The following is a 15276-nucleotide window of genomic DNA, read 5'->3' as shown; positions in this document are numbered from 1 at the left end:
AAAAGCAATAGAGTAGACATTGATGCTGATCTGGTAAGGCACTACATTTACTGTGAGAACTTAAAGGAGGTAGAGTACAGTGAATATGGAACTTGAATGATTGATATTTTTATTTTTGTTACCTCCACCTTTTAGTTTGAATGATATATTGGTGAAATACAGTTAAAGACTAGTCTTACATCAGTGTTTTCAGTCTCTTTTAGTTTGATCCAACAGCAGGCTATTAGGACAAGGGCTGGATTATTTTACGCTATTTTCCTCATACTGCTGTTGTACTATTATAAAGCTGTAAGATTTCAGAATAGACTATTAGAGCCTATCTTCCTCTGCAGAAATAATGAAAGTATAGTCCCTGTCCAATATGGCACTTGAGAGGAGAGCTATTTCGATGGATAGATGAAACACATGAAAAATGGGAAGGAGATGAGGAAAAATAAGCAGAAGTGATGTTGGAGAAACTTACGTGCAAACACTGTATTAGTTGCTGTGGTCTTAATTATCTATTGCTGCTTGGCTCCTGACATTGTGGTACTATGCCATACGGTTGGGAGGTTTTTTGGACAACACTTGCTTGCCTTGTTTTTCCTTATAAAGTAAATTTCTTGTTGGTTTGGAGCTAATGAACAGTCCCATCCAAACTGTAGTACCTGCTATTATGTTAGTAGTAATGGTTTTGTTAGCTGTGCTTGAACAGTGTAATAGTATCAGAAGTACTGAATAATATTTCTTGATTTAGTTGATATAAACATTTCTTCTTCATTTTCAATTAACTAGATTCTTTGCCTTTTCCTTTTCTCAAAGGAAAATAATTCCCATATTCAGCAGAAGGACACTACATCTTTCCAAAAGGCTTGCAGACAACAGCAGTGTTGGTCTGCTCTGGCTTAAAGGGTGGAAATGTGGGAGTACATTGAACTGTGCATGTATTTCTGTACAGTAGATGAGATATTTCAATTTTTTTTTAAATAGATACCTGTAAAACCAGACCAGGATTACCAGGCTGAACTGTTGATTGTCACAATGTGTCACCACGGTAAAAAGGAGCATACCGTGGTTTTGGACCATTTACTGTTGTGATTAAGTGAAGTTTTTTATTGTAGTGAGAGGCGGTCAGTAAAGAATGTTATGCTTTTGAAAATAAAGGTCTTGTAAACTATCAAAGTGCTTTTCTGACTTCAGATAGGTCTTTTATTATTGCTATCATTATGTCTTTTAAAAAGTGTATTTGGATGTTGCTGTTAAAGTATAAGCAAGAAAAAACTGAACAACTCTCGAGACAGAAATGTGTGCTTATGTATGTAGAACTAAATACTTTTAAGGATTTTTGGTAGGTTATCGTGATCCAGTTCCACTTTATAAATGCAGGTATTACAGCAAAAAATTCTAGCTGTTTAACAAAGTATGTTGTTTTCTAATTTGTCTGTTTAATTATATCAGGGAAACTGCCATGGTATGGTAGTGTGTGGGTGTGTATTTTTTTTTGGTAACTTGATGCTTTCTTCTTAAGTCTAGGAGTTTCTTTTAATGCTGTCCTTCCAATTGTCTCTCGATCTGTGTTTTTATTTATTTATGTATTTTAAAAGTGCTCCCTCTTGTGTTAGTGACCGCATGGTCGTTATTGTTTCAGTATCAGTTACAAATTCACTTTGGTTATAGTACATGTCATGAGTGTTTAAAGGGATTATGTTGTATGTCACCCCTCCTAAGTCTTCAGGTGGTGTTCTGGCCTATGTTTGCTTTCACAGCTCTCTGGATATCAAGACTTCTGATTTTTTCTTGCTTGTTGTAGTTTCTTTGCGGTTTTACTCAGCTGGCCTTTGTGTCTGTTTGCTTTTGCTGCTGCCAATGTGCTAGTAACAACAAAAAACATTATTGTCTGTCGATCTTCTTCAGGTCTTAAAATATTTTAATAACAGCATGCATTTGGGCTCAGCTGGTGATCCATTTCAGAACTTGAAATTAAAATTTACTGTAATTACAACAGAGCCTGTGATATGATCTTTATGTTTAAGTATTATTAATGTAATCTTGCATCTAAGCATTATTAATGAGTTACCGAGTAGCCAGATTTCATGCAAATACAAAGATGGGTATGTTCAAGCAGATTAACCGCAAAGCTGGGGTGGTGCTATGATCCAATTGTAAACATTGGATTACTGTAGTGAGAGCGTGGTAGTAGTCATAATATACTTTAATAAAGCCTATATGGCAAGGTATTTGTACGTACCTGAGGATGTTGATTTTGTTGCCATTAGGATGTGTTCTCTTGAGGAGGAATGAAAAGATGCAACTTGCTCATGATCTAGACCACGAGGGTTAAATATTTTTGCTGATGATTTACAAAGGTCTTTTACTGAGGACGGAACGTAGGAGCATTTCCTACTTCACAGATGAGAAAACTTAGTTACAGTTGCCAAGTGACCAAATGATTTCACCTCTTTAACGGAGGTTTGATAAAACCCATTTTCTCTGATCACCACTGTGTGATTTAGTAGCAACTAAAAGCTGCAGCCCTTGCAGTATTCTCCTGCTTTAGGACAGGAGAAAACAATTCTCCTAATCCCTAGAGAAAGGTTGCGAAACTTTGTGAGTTCCCTAGTGGTGGCGTGCTGTTGAAATGAGGTGTCTTCATCTCCAATGTGTAGCAGGTGTAGGGAACAGCTATGATTTATGAGGCCTCTGTTCCCATGGGCAGATACACTGTTTGGGAAATACTGAATGTATATATATTAATTCATCTCTCATATTAGATAAGCATCAATGTAAGAGCACCTTTTCCATATGTATTTTTTATGAATTTTAAAATGTTAACAGTAGTTTCCTGAAACCTTTCAGGAGTATGACAGGCAGAGATCAGTGGTTTCCTTGTTCTTTCATTCTATGCAAAGATGATAAATGGGCCTTCAAGGCACCTAGAAGACATTAAAAAAGAAAAAAACCAAACAGGGAAAGCCACTGAACTGGCCTCAGAGAAGCTGCTGGCTGGAGGGAAATCTTAGTGAGATAGGGGGATGAAAAATTATGGAGGCTTACATGTATGTGGTATTTTTGAGACAGCAAGTATACCCCTCATCAGGTTATTTAGGCCTGAAGTGACTTCTCATGTATGTATGCATGCAACTTGAACTCATTTGAAATATGTCAGTTCTTTCTTCCTTACCTGTTTTGCTGATAGACTGGATACAGAGCAAAAATGAATTCCAAATAAAATATAAGAATAAATGCCATTTATTATATTACACTATAATAAAGGAAAAAATAGCATGCAATATGATAAAAGGAAACAGTACTACTTGTTATGCGCAATATGATAAAAGAGCAATAGGAGCGAAGCATGGAATCGTTACTGTGAAGCGTTATGGAGACTAAGAAAAGGATACATCGCCGGTTACCACATTAACATCATCCAGGCCCACGCTTCAGCTGGGAAGCCCCATTGCAGCCGGTGCCAGAAGTCTCTTGGTAACTGGGAAAATTCCTGCGCAGTGCAGTAGGTGAGGCTTCTGACCTAGTCCCGGAGTTTGCCTATCATTATACTCGGTGAAAAACAAAAATAGTTTACACATCTAGCGTATGTAAACTTTTACATTTAGGCTAAGTGCAGGCATGCACTATCTTATGGTTCATAAGGTTCACACACACCAGGCGTGTTGGCCAGATACCTGAGTGTGGTGGAGTTACCATCATGACATAGCTGCACATAATATTTATTGTCTGGATGTTCCTGCTCATGTCTTGCTTGTTTGGGGGACTCAAGACAAACACCACCTGCTCATTAAAGTTGTCCTTGAGCTCCCTGAGCTCACTTGTCTAAGTTAAACGATCCCTAATTAAAGACAAAGACTTTTTCATAAGCAGTAATCAATTCAATAAATTTTCACCACACCCTTCCAAAAGTATAGGTCGTATTTCAGTGATTAGATTCTTCTATTTCAGGTTTGAGGTTTTTTCCTCCTTTTTCATATCACACAAATGATGTGAAATCTTTCATTTGACTAATTACTTGTATTTAAGTGGTTTAGTCAGGCTTTATGCAAGTTCATTTGGACACACTTGGTGACTGCTTCCTCTTTCTCACTTAAGGGCAAAATACTGATACAGAATGTAAACAGTGAAGGAGGCTCCTGTTCCAGTCAGTTTGCATTGTGTACGCTGTGAGAGACTGAAGGGTCTGTATGGGCTATTTCCCTACACTAGTCATGTTGTATGATCTGCTTCTACCTGTAGGGGTCTTTGTGTTAAACTTCTGTTTAAGTTTGTGTTAAATTCAAAGATTTATTACCTGACAACTGTAATCTTATGGCCTTAAAGGTTAAAGGACCTTTCAAAATGCTTCTCCCACATACTTTATTGTACAGTTATCAGTGTAGAAACCTTTGCTGTAGCACTAAGGAGAAGGTGTGAAAACTTAATGATGGGTAAGAGAAAGTACCTGGGTGAAGTTAAGGGGCGATGCTTTGCCCTTCTGTTTCTTGCCTTGAGTGGGTACAAAAAGGGGTGACTTTCCACTGTGAAGGATCAGGACCGAGGAAGGTATTTTTCCAGGTAGTGTTGGAAGAGAGGTAATGGCAAGTTGCTAACCCCTCTGTTGAAAACTCAAAGTACAGTTTTAGAGTCGTACGTGTATAGGTCGCAGTTCCTGGAGTCAGACAACAGAGTTACCTTTTCTTTAGATAACAAGTATTTCCATAAGTCATAGAATTAAATGAAGTTTTACTTCCCCTTCCACCCCTCAATCTTATTTGTCTTAAGCCTGACTGATTTTGATATCTAAAAACTTGGCTCCAGTTAAATCTTTCCTTATGCTTGGATCAAATATAAGAGATCCCCCCTCTGTGGATTTACTGGCGTCAAGGGGTGGGGTTGAAGGCAGCTTTGCCGTGAGTGGGGGAGGATCTTCTATAGAATCACCTATTTTCATAAAGCACATTGGGATTTCAAATCTGTATTACTGCTACTCTTCCATGATAATCGTTCATCAAACTTGGTTAGAAATTGGCTGTTGGGTTTAGGCACTCCTAGGGTGGAACATAATTGAAGTGGGATTCCATAAACTTCATAATGTTTAGGAAGCTGTGCTCATAAAAATAATTTTTTTTAGTGCTTGCAATGGCAAAGAAAACTTGCAGGGTGAGTAGCCGGGAATGGATGCATGTGCTAACGTCTGAACTAGTAGACAGGCTGCAGAAGGAGCTGAAGCAGTCATTTTGGCAAGCAGTGCTGGCTGGTATAAAGGAAGGAGCTTTGCTTCTTCTGTGCCCCTGAATTAATGTATTTTATAATAATTTCAAGTGCTGAAGGTCACATTTTTTACTTTTTTTTCGGTTTGGGGTTTTTTGTTGGGTTTTTTGCTTGTTTTTTTAATGGGAATTCAAATTTTGAAGCCTATTTTTCAGGGGTGGGCCACCAGCATTTTGGAAAGTGAGGTGAATGGCAAGGAGGTAAATTCAGTCTTGCTGCTGAACTTAGACTTGGCCTGCCCCCTTCTGCTAGCAGGGCTTAGGGCTTCTTGTTAGTGCTCGTTAAAAAGACTTGAGCACCCTTTACTGTTGTGCCTGCTTCACTGGACCTTGTTTACAATGTTTACTTGGTGCATGAAGGTGCTCTTGAGGTCTGCCTTAAGTCTTTAATTGCTTAAATCTATCTTGGACTGTGTTTATACTGTACATCAAAAGTGCAATGGCGAGTGTAATGACCCTGGTTACTGCAATGTCAAAAGGGGCTTGGGGCTTGTCCAGTTTCCAGGACTGGGAATAAAGGGGTTTAAAACCTGCAGGCTTTGAAATCTTATTGTTCTTGAAATCCATGTGATCTCAGGTTTAGGCACTGTTGGATATAACTGAGAATATGAGAGTTTGTAATTTTGTCAACAGTAGGAACTGTTTGTTCTAACTCCAGCAAAACTTTGTGTGACATAATACCTCTGGAATTACTTGAGAGCTTAAGAAGTTACGTTGCAGCTTTAGGCTTACTCTACTGAGTAAAGAAACTGCTGAATAATGTATATGGGTTTTGCTTTTCTTTATTTTTCTTTTTTCATGCCCTCTTCCCTAGGAATGTTTCGGAAAAATGAAGATTTGACTCCGTCACAGAGGTGCTTGGCTGTAAGGTAGGCTTTCAGATATCTCTGAGTCTAGTTTTGGGAGTGGGGTTCAGAAGCTGATGGGTTGTGTGATTTGTTAACGCTCTGTGGAATTGCTACAGGTCACATTCAAGATGGAGAGTTTACAAACTCATGTAAAACAGATCCATACTTTTTGTATTTGTAGCTTAATTAATACATCTATTCTCCTGGAAAATATCACTAGAAGTAGGGTTTATACTTATTTAATAAAAAAAATCTAAGTTCTGTGCAGTCTGTGCAAATTCTATGCCATATCAGATAGGAGACTAGTTAATGTCAAGTACACATATAAAGGAGCTGGTGAAGGAACACTTTTTGTTAATTCTGTTTTTCAGTATTTAACTTACCCTTTCTCCTTTCTTTATTCAAGAGACTTGAAAACAGTATGTTGTCCTGGGCAAAACAGTCTTGACTTAGGCATTTTCCTTAACTGAAATTATTGCCAGTTAACACAAACTTCTGTTCACCGATTCAGTTATTGAGGGGAGGGAAAAAGAAAATGCAATCAATTGAACAAATGCTTAGGGAAACACCCTTCCTTCTCCTTCCCCAAACTCAGTCTCAAGTCAGACACCTCTACTGGGCAAGGAGAGAGTCACCAGAGTTAGAGAGATCTGCAGAGTCACCAGAGTTAGAGAGATCTGCAGAGTCACCAGAGTTAGAGAGATCTGCAGAGTCACCAGAGTTAGAGAGATCTGCAGAGTCACCAGAGTTAGAGAGATCTGCAGAGTCACCAGAGTTAGAGAGATCTGTCTGAAAATGCTCATTATGAACTGGAAAGAAATTCTATGTGTAGAATGTTTCAAACAGGTTACTGAAGACACACAAACTGCATTTCTACGTGTGGGTTTTTACTGTGGCTAGGGTAACCAATAATATGGAGTATGACTTTTCCTGTTGTGGAACTTCTGTAGAACTACACATTCCATCTCACAAGTTGCTTGTCTTTGAATTACAGACGCATGCCAAGTCTACTGGAGTATTTAAGTTACAACTGTAATTTCATGGGTATCCTGGCAGGCCCGTTATGCTCTTACAAAGACTATATTACTTTCATTGAAGGCAGATCATACCAACTGCAACAGTCTGAAGCAAATGGGAAGGAAGACACAAAATATGAACAAACGGATCCTTCTCCAAATGTAAGATGTATGACTCTTGCAGTGCTGATGCTTACGTATCATTGCATGAAAAGCTTGGTTTGCACTGTTCATTTACAGGCATAACTTCTGAGCTGTATCTGGAGTTCATTCATCAACAGTATAGTTCCCTGTTCAAAAAGTTAAATGCTTATTTTTTTTAAGGCAGGTTTTCTCCATGGTTTCCAGTCTGGATCTTGTGGATAAAAGCAGATTAAATTGGAGCTTCCTACCAAGCTTATATGGTAAAAAGCCATCTTTAAATTAAAACAGTTCATGCATGTTTCCTTCGAAGCAACTACTATGCTTAAACACATCCTGATAAGGACAAAGTATGTGCTTTGTTTTTAAAAGACTGATGAGACTTAAAAGTTCCAGCAAGGTTTCATGAACATTCTCAAATTCTACTGTTGTTTTTGTATGTTTTCTTGCAGCAAGTAGAAAACATTCGTGTGTAACAAGTTGAAAAACACTTATAAAGTAGTTTCATTTTTCTTGCTTTCATTCATGTAGAGAGGTATTAAAGATGGATTTCGATCTGAAGGTGTAGTAAAAGGTGTACTAGCTGTAACGCTATGGCTTGTAATCCATAACACATTTTTTTTCTTTTATTGGAAGAGACCAAATATATACAGAAGAAAATCCAGTTGATCATACCTTAACAAGAGAGATTGCTTGGCCTGAACTAAAATCAAAAGTTCCCAAAGCTTGTTACTTTTAAAATTTAATCCAATTATTTTAATGGTCAGGGTACTGAATATTATCTTTTCACCCTTTTCATATCCTTTTAAATAGGAGTATATCAGACTTACAAAATTGTGTGTGTCTAATGTAATTATTGCCACACATAAAAAGCGGAGTTGCCATGGAGTTGGTTGGAACACTTCAGACAGATGGCTTTCACTAATTCCAGTGCCCATTACCTGTTCTCCGCTTATCCTGCGGACCACCAACTGTTGCTGGAGCAGTTGAAAGCATTCTCGCATGTAGATGCTTGTCTCCTCCTACCATCTAGATGTTACCATCCCCACAGGTGGACTAACAGGGAGCACTTCCCAACTGGTGGTGTCATCTGCAACCACTTCATCTGCAACCTTCAAATGGGATTGAGGACTCATTGCGCATTCCATTCTACCTGTCTTGTGTGGTTGTAGTAACTTGCACCACAGGAATGTAAACTAGTGGCTAGAGGGTAACACTTTAAACTGCTCCACATGTTGACAGAGCACCTAAGCTCATAGAAGTGTGCTGTGGAGCAGGTCACTAGGAAGTGCAGAAGACACAGGAGAACTCCTTGCATACATAGGTTGGTGCCTCATAGTCTGTAGTTTGCATTGATGTGTTGTATTGGCAAACTTGCAAACACTTCTGTCTTTGTTTTGGCTCAGTAAAGGCATCACATCCTATGTACCAAAATCCTGTTTCTGTAGAAAAACATGTAGTAAAATTATTGCAAATAAGTGGAACTAACCAAATCTGTTAGTACCAGGACTTCTGGACATGCATCTACTGATTGCCTGGTAGGACTTCCTAGCTTTTTACCACATAACCTTGCTAGTAATCTGAACAAAGTCAGTAGAAATAAATGTAAACCTATGATGGATTCTTCTTTCAGGTAAGCAGTTTTCCTTAAAATTAATTGCTCTTAAGATGCTTGAAACTTTTTGCAATTTTTGCTGCATTAGCTTTTGACGTAAAAATAAAGAGAAGCTGTCTATGCTGTTGATACTTCATTTCCCAGCTGGTGTTAGAGAAATCTGGCTGCATTTTGTAACACCAGCGAGTATTGTGTGCTTTTGGAGAAATATGGATGATATAATTTTACTGCATTTGCTGCATCAATTAAAATAGTCATTGTCTTGTTCTAAAAGTATTCTTAAATACCATTAACTTCATATTAATACTTTAAATTTGTTCCTTGATTCTCATGTTATTATTTCAAGAAGAACAAATTGTTAGGTAACTTAAAAAAAAAATGTAATGGGGATCAGCAAATGTTAATGTAGTAAATGAAAAAAAAAATCTTTCAGCTGAGTTACAGCAAGTTTCATTTCTTGTTAAATATAATTACATAACCGAAGTAGTTCACGCCAGCCTCCTCCTCTATACTGCGTGTTGACTGCATGATGTTAACATGGTTTAGTATTTTTGCTGTGTTCATTGCATGTTAAGTGAATCAAGTCAACATATTAAAACTTACTTCTTATATCCTTCCTATTGTGCCTTTTTGCAAGCTATCAATTGTTGGTGCTCAAAGTGGTGTCAACTCTCAGAAATTAATATCTGTCTTTGTAAGTTTCTTTTTATTATGGCTACCCTTAAAATAAAAGATTCCTGTCAGCAGATAATCTGCTTTCTTGCTTAGTATGCAGACTCTTCCTACAGGTTATAAAGTTCTTGCTTCATTACCTACAATTTTTACTTGAGGTGCTAACCTCCCCCGAATAATATGCTTAATATAGTTTAATATTGTATTGAGCTCCTTATTGATCCTTTATCAACCAAGAACAAGTTCATTCAAATAAGTTTTAAAAATACTTTTCTACTTTCTTTATGTTTTTGTATTATACATGTTTATGTACTAATACATTTGTAAAATTCCTGAGCTCAGTGAGTGTTTTACCTTTGTTGCTTCAATTAGAAAGCTGCTCCTGAACTCCTTTCTCTAATTAGGTATCTAGCTTTCAACCTAATTATATTCCCATGTAATTTATGCATGTTTGGTTTTGTCCTGGCGCTATCTTTTAGCTTAAGTACGCTTTCGCTTCCCAGAGTTGACCGTATTTGATATTTTTATACAGGTATGCCCAGTTTTTGTTTATCAAAAATGAGCCAGGCCTTTCTACCTTTTTGTTGTGAAATAAATTGCATATTCTGTTTCATATGAGGTCAAAGTTATCCTGCAGCTTACGGTCTTTTAATTCCTTAACAGAAAGTTATTTTGATAAGGTGAAAACTTTAAAGAGTGAGTGAAATTAAACTTCAAACTTTTAAATTAGTTACTTCATCCTTGTAAAAACAGATCTACCCTCCTGTGAATGTGTAATCTAGATTACCTGTTTACGCCTTGGCAAAGAAACTTATATCAACAACCTAGTTAATTAAGCAATTGGAAATGAATTACTGTTTTACCAAATGCATTTCTATAGGTAATTGAACTACAGATTATTTTAGTGTCAGGTGAGGACTTTTATTTCTGTGTAAATGTGTTCAAAACTTGAGTGCTATAAACAAGCCTCAGGCTGTAGTTTAATAATCTATTTAGGCCACCAAAGTATAAACTCTTGCTGAATATGGTAGGTCCTGGCGGTGGGTTCTGGGTCCTCTGCTTATCCTGGCAGTGCTAACCTGTATTGCACTGCATTGTGTTCTGATTCAGATCATTTGATGCAGCCTAAACAGAAGTTGTCATTAAAAAGAACAAATACACAAAAAATCCACAAGAACACCCCACCACTGCCACCCACTTCTCCACCCCACACCCCACCCCCCCCCAAAAAAAAAAAGTCTAGTTTTTCACTGATTTTTTTTTTTTTCCCTCTAATCTGACTCACTAGAAGGAAAAAGAGTAAAAATTTGCAGCCAAGGTGAGGAGACAGGGCAGGACTGCTGCTTTGTATTGCAGCCTGTGTGGGTTGTCCTTCAGAAACTGTTTAGACCAGTCCTCAAACTGCAGCTCCCAGCCTTTGTACAGGGAGGAGATTATCTCCATCGCTGTTTGCGAAGGACACAAACATCTCTGATACTGATTCCTGTACGTGGTACCAGCATGCTTGATTGAAGTTCTGGGATTAATAATTATTGAGGGGAGTAGTATAATAAAAAAAAAGAAAGAAAAAAAAGTCATGCTGTTTTTGGATGTAGTTATGCTTGTCCCTACACCTAAATGTTGCTGCCAAAGAAGAATTTTAGAAATACGTCATTTAAATGCTTAATAAATAAATTAAAACACCTTCTTCCAACAGCATTTTTTTCTACAACTACAAATTGAAAACTGCAGAGTAGTTGTTTTTTAAAGCACAATCTGTGGTAGAGCTCTGTATAAGTTTGCTATTTTTTAAGATAAGTTTTGTGAAATTCTGATGCTTATCCTTAAGAGAAGGGCTTTCACCTTCACAATTTAGTAAAAAACCTTCAAGGAGGTACTAAGCGTATTTTGGATTGAGTAGGCAGATTGATGATTTCTATTTACCAATAGAAAAACTGGTAGATAGAGAGAGTGGCAAAGAACAGGACTTAAACCAGAGATAACGTTACTTATAAGCTGCCAAAATATATTTTGAGATTTTACACATGTCTTCAGATAGAAAACATACATTTTATATGTTTATGCTTATATTTTAAGCCGTGTGTTGATGCTACCAGCATGTAAATACTGTTTCTCATGCTATATTGAATGTCACTTTTAATTATGGCTTAGACTTTGGATTAAATCCTTGGCAACTGTCTTCAGAACTTTGGGGTGATGCCTTTTGGTATTTACAAATATCTTACTTCTGCTTATATCAGGTATTGCATATGAAAATCAAAGATTCATCAGTGTTAATAACAACTGATTGTATGAACATTCATTTCTGTTTAAATTCTGAAGAAGTTAAGCCAACTGAACTTTCCCACTGCTCTGGCAAGGAGAAAGATGGATTAATAATTGCTAGAAAAACAAAGGAACACTTTTAGAAAATTAATGCCCTTTACTTTGAACTCTTGTAATAGAGTAAAATACTAAAATGTTTATTAGAAAGCAGTAGAAACAATTAAACGCTAGCTCTAGCTGTTAATAGGTAGTTGCCTCATGAATTATCCAGCTGGTTTGTTTAATTAGCTGCAGTTTCTGATCCTCTCTGAAAGGTCTTCTCAGAAGAGCCACATGAAATATGCAATATCCAAAGTTATCCTCACCATTTTGCAGCTTTTCCAAGTCTAATTTTTTTATCACGTTGTACCACCTCTTACATCTGTGTGACTGGATGAATCTTCGGTGCTGTGTGCTTGCAGAAATCTGTGTTTTCAGTGGGACACTTAATGTTCCGTTCTGTATCATGGAACAGAGTTACTCTTTATTTGGGAACTGAATATTTGAAGCTGCACTCTAATTAAAGCAGGACATTATCTTTAAAAGTTTGGGCAGGTATACTGGCAGCAGGATGGACAGAAAAAGGCTTCTGGTTATCTTTTTGTTCTGGTGCTTCAAACTAAAATTCCTAGATCTGGGTTTTTTTTACCAAGTTTAGTGTCTGTAGAATTGTAATGCAAATTTAAACTGTAATGTTTAAATTTAAATATTGAGATTATTTACAATCAAAACTTGTCAATTACATTTAAATGAACTAGCTCTCAAACTTCTCTTTTGTCAGTGCTTGGTTAGTATGTTACTTCAGGAACGTGGTGTCTGCCCTTGGCATATGGATTTTTAAGACTAGCGACTAGTCAATGTTATGCATTATTGCTCTGTGTGTTTTGTAGTAGAACCCTAGAAGTGTTTTCCTAAAAATACATACTTTTTATTGTGGTGGTTATAGCAAAACTGAATTTTGAGGAAAATCTTGAGTCCAGGTCCTACCTGAACAATTGTATTTTTACTTGTCTGTGAGCGTGTTATTTGACCCCTTATAGCTTGATCACTCTAGTAGGGAAAACAGGTCTGTATAGAACTGAGTATTTTGGCTGAAAAGTCATAAATTATTTCAGTATTTTAGTTGGTTTAGATTATTACAATATCTGAATTCTAACAGAGATGATTGCACTGAGTTGGGCAGCAACTGAACACCTGTATTATGCCAATGATTACTGAAAATGAACTGAAGCTTTGCCACTGTTTTTGGGATCTCTGCAATAATTGTGCTCATCTTGCCCTAGATAATATGCTTTGAGTTATGATATCTTAACAACTTGCTTCAGTAATTTGACAATGAAATAAGGAAAAAAAAAACACCTGATGTTGTAAAAGTGCTCCCGTTATTGAAAGGGTTTTTAGAGGCTCACTGTAGTCAGATTGAATTTTCTGTGTTGCCAGAAGTGGTGCTCACAACTTAACCAGCATAACAATATTCCTTGAGCCTCTATAAAATGTTAGCAGCTATTTGAAAGTTGGTAGTATATATTACTGAAAACCTGGCGCATATATGTATATATATACATACACACGCACAGAGAGCTGTTTAGGGAAAGGAAGATTGTAACTTGCCTTTGTTTCCAGAAGATTAACACAAAATGAAGCTTACCAAGTCTCCCATCTTGAACTTTTCAGATAGCTGTGGCACAGAAACTCTTAATCTGTGGACTGTCCTTACTCTTCCATATGACTATTACAAAAACTTTGCCTGTGGAATACAACATTGATGATAACTTCAGAGCTACAGCATCATGGCCTGTAAGGTTTTTCTACCTATATGTATCTCTTATGGCTGCCAGACCCAAGTATTATTTTGCATGGACTTTAGGTAAGTAGATCTATTAATAGATACACTTCCTTTTAATTTTTTGAGTTTCATTTGAGATGCTGCGTGCTAAGCATGTATTAAAAAGTGACAGTGCCCTCTTGAGGCCCTAGGAAAACGTGATTACTTCTAAGTATTATGAGATATTGTCAAAGTGTATTGAATAGCATCTCTCTTTTTGAGAAACAAAGCTCGGTAAATCAAAGCACAGTGTTGTGACAGTGTTGCAAATGAGATCATGGTCTCCCGAACAAATCTGAGTGAAACACAAGGTTTTTTTGAGAACAATACTATTTTAATGAGCAATGACTTTCTTGGTTTTTTAGAAGAGTAAATCTAGTCTGATGTACAGTCCTGAATTGGTTATTTATTTTGATACCTTGATTTTGGCATATCTGAGAAGTTATTCTAAGCCTTTTTCTGTGGTTAGTTATCAGTAATTTGCTTGATGTTATTGAAGCATGAAGGAAAAATGAGTATATTGAAATTCAAGTATATCATAGTTTTGTTAATAGTAGATGGCATTCACAGTAGGATTTTCAGAATTTCATGAGTGACACTTCAGTTTTAGTCTTTGTTTACTAAAAGTTCTAATGACTGGGATACCACCTGTAGTCACCGATTTAAGACAGCTGATATAGTTTAAAGAACATTTTGCTTTTTACTTCCTGCTACTTGAAAAAAACCCAACACATAAAAAAGCAAAATGCTGTATTTATGTAAGCTGACATCTTGGAAGTGGCTCACAAAACAGATTTCATCAGCTTCTTCCTTCTCTCCAGTTTAACATATTTGTTTCATAATTCTTTTGAGAGAGAATCTGTGGGAAACAATGCAATAAAAGAAAGCTTTAGTGTAGCAGAGCAGCATGACTCACTTACAGCTGCTGGTTTCATTCCTGGTCAATGAATGAAGTGCTTTCAGCTTGTCTGGATATAGTAATTCTGGGGCTTGTTGTGGAATGAAATAATTTTGAATATTGTGCTCTTATGTGCCAGTATAATCGCCTGTAAAGAATAGGAGTCATCTGAAAAACTAATAATCTTTGTGGAGTTTTTTTCACTCACTATGATACTTAAGATGGATTTCTCCTTATGCACTTGCTAGTAGTGTAGAGCTAGCCTCAGTAAAATGCTGACAAAAAATAACCTTTATCAAATCTGTACTTTTAGTTTGCTAAATAGCGCTTTCTTTTTTTTAACCACCTTCCTTCCACTTTACCGAATGACTTCTAATGGTATACATAGAATGTGAAGGGGCCTTCACAGTTTTACCAGATATTATGCTTTTGAGTTGTACATTACTATTCTTCACACTTAAGAAAAAAAAATCTGTTAATAAAATGAATTACTTGTAAGGAATACTTACCAAATGCTAGTTAATAAAATGAGTTCTTACTGTAGCTATAGTCTTTGTACTCTAGCTAGCAAGAGATTACAGCGTTCACCTCCAGCTGTTTCTAATTGAGCATAAAACCATTGTCTAAATGTTTGAAGTTGATATCAGTGATATCAGATGTATGGCAGCAATTTTTTTTGCTTTCAAAGATGCTTTTAAAAATGTTTTTTATGAGGAA

General features: G+C 36.7%; 1 protein-coding gene across 1 annotated transcript in view; it reads left to right on the top strand.

The window, feature by feature from the left end:
* The window catches only part of MBOAT2 (membrane bound O-acyltransferase domain containing 2), a 100622-nt gene that overhangs the window by 68590 nt on the left and 16756 nt on the right, over positions 1–15276 (top strand). Inside the window, exons 6-8 of the mRNA XM_040598936.1 lie at positions 6055–6109; positions 7083–7266; positions 13511–13703. Of these exons, the coding sequence (XP_040454870.1) occupies positions 6055–6109; positions 7083–7266; positions 13511–13703 (432 nt within the window). The remainder of the gene's footprint in view (positions 1–6054; positions 6110–7082; positions 7267–13510; positions 13704–15276) is intronic.

This window comes from Falco naumanni, chromosome 6 (genome assembly GCF_017639655.2).
Source record: "Falco naumanni isolate bFalNau1 chromosome 6, bFalNau1.pat, whole genome shotgun sequence".
In the NCBI taxonomy this organism is placed as follows: domain Eukaryota; kingdom Metazoa; phylum Chordata; class Aves; order Falconiformes; family Falconidae; genus Falco; species Falco naumanni.
The sequence above is the reverse complement of the archived record's forward strand: the minus strand, read 5'-3'. Positions and strand labels throughout refer to the sequence as shown.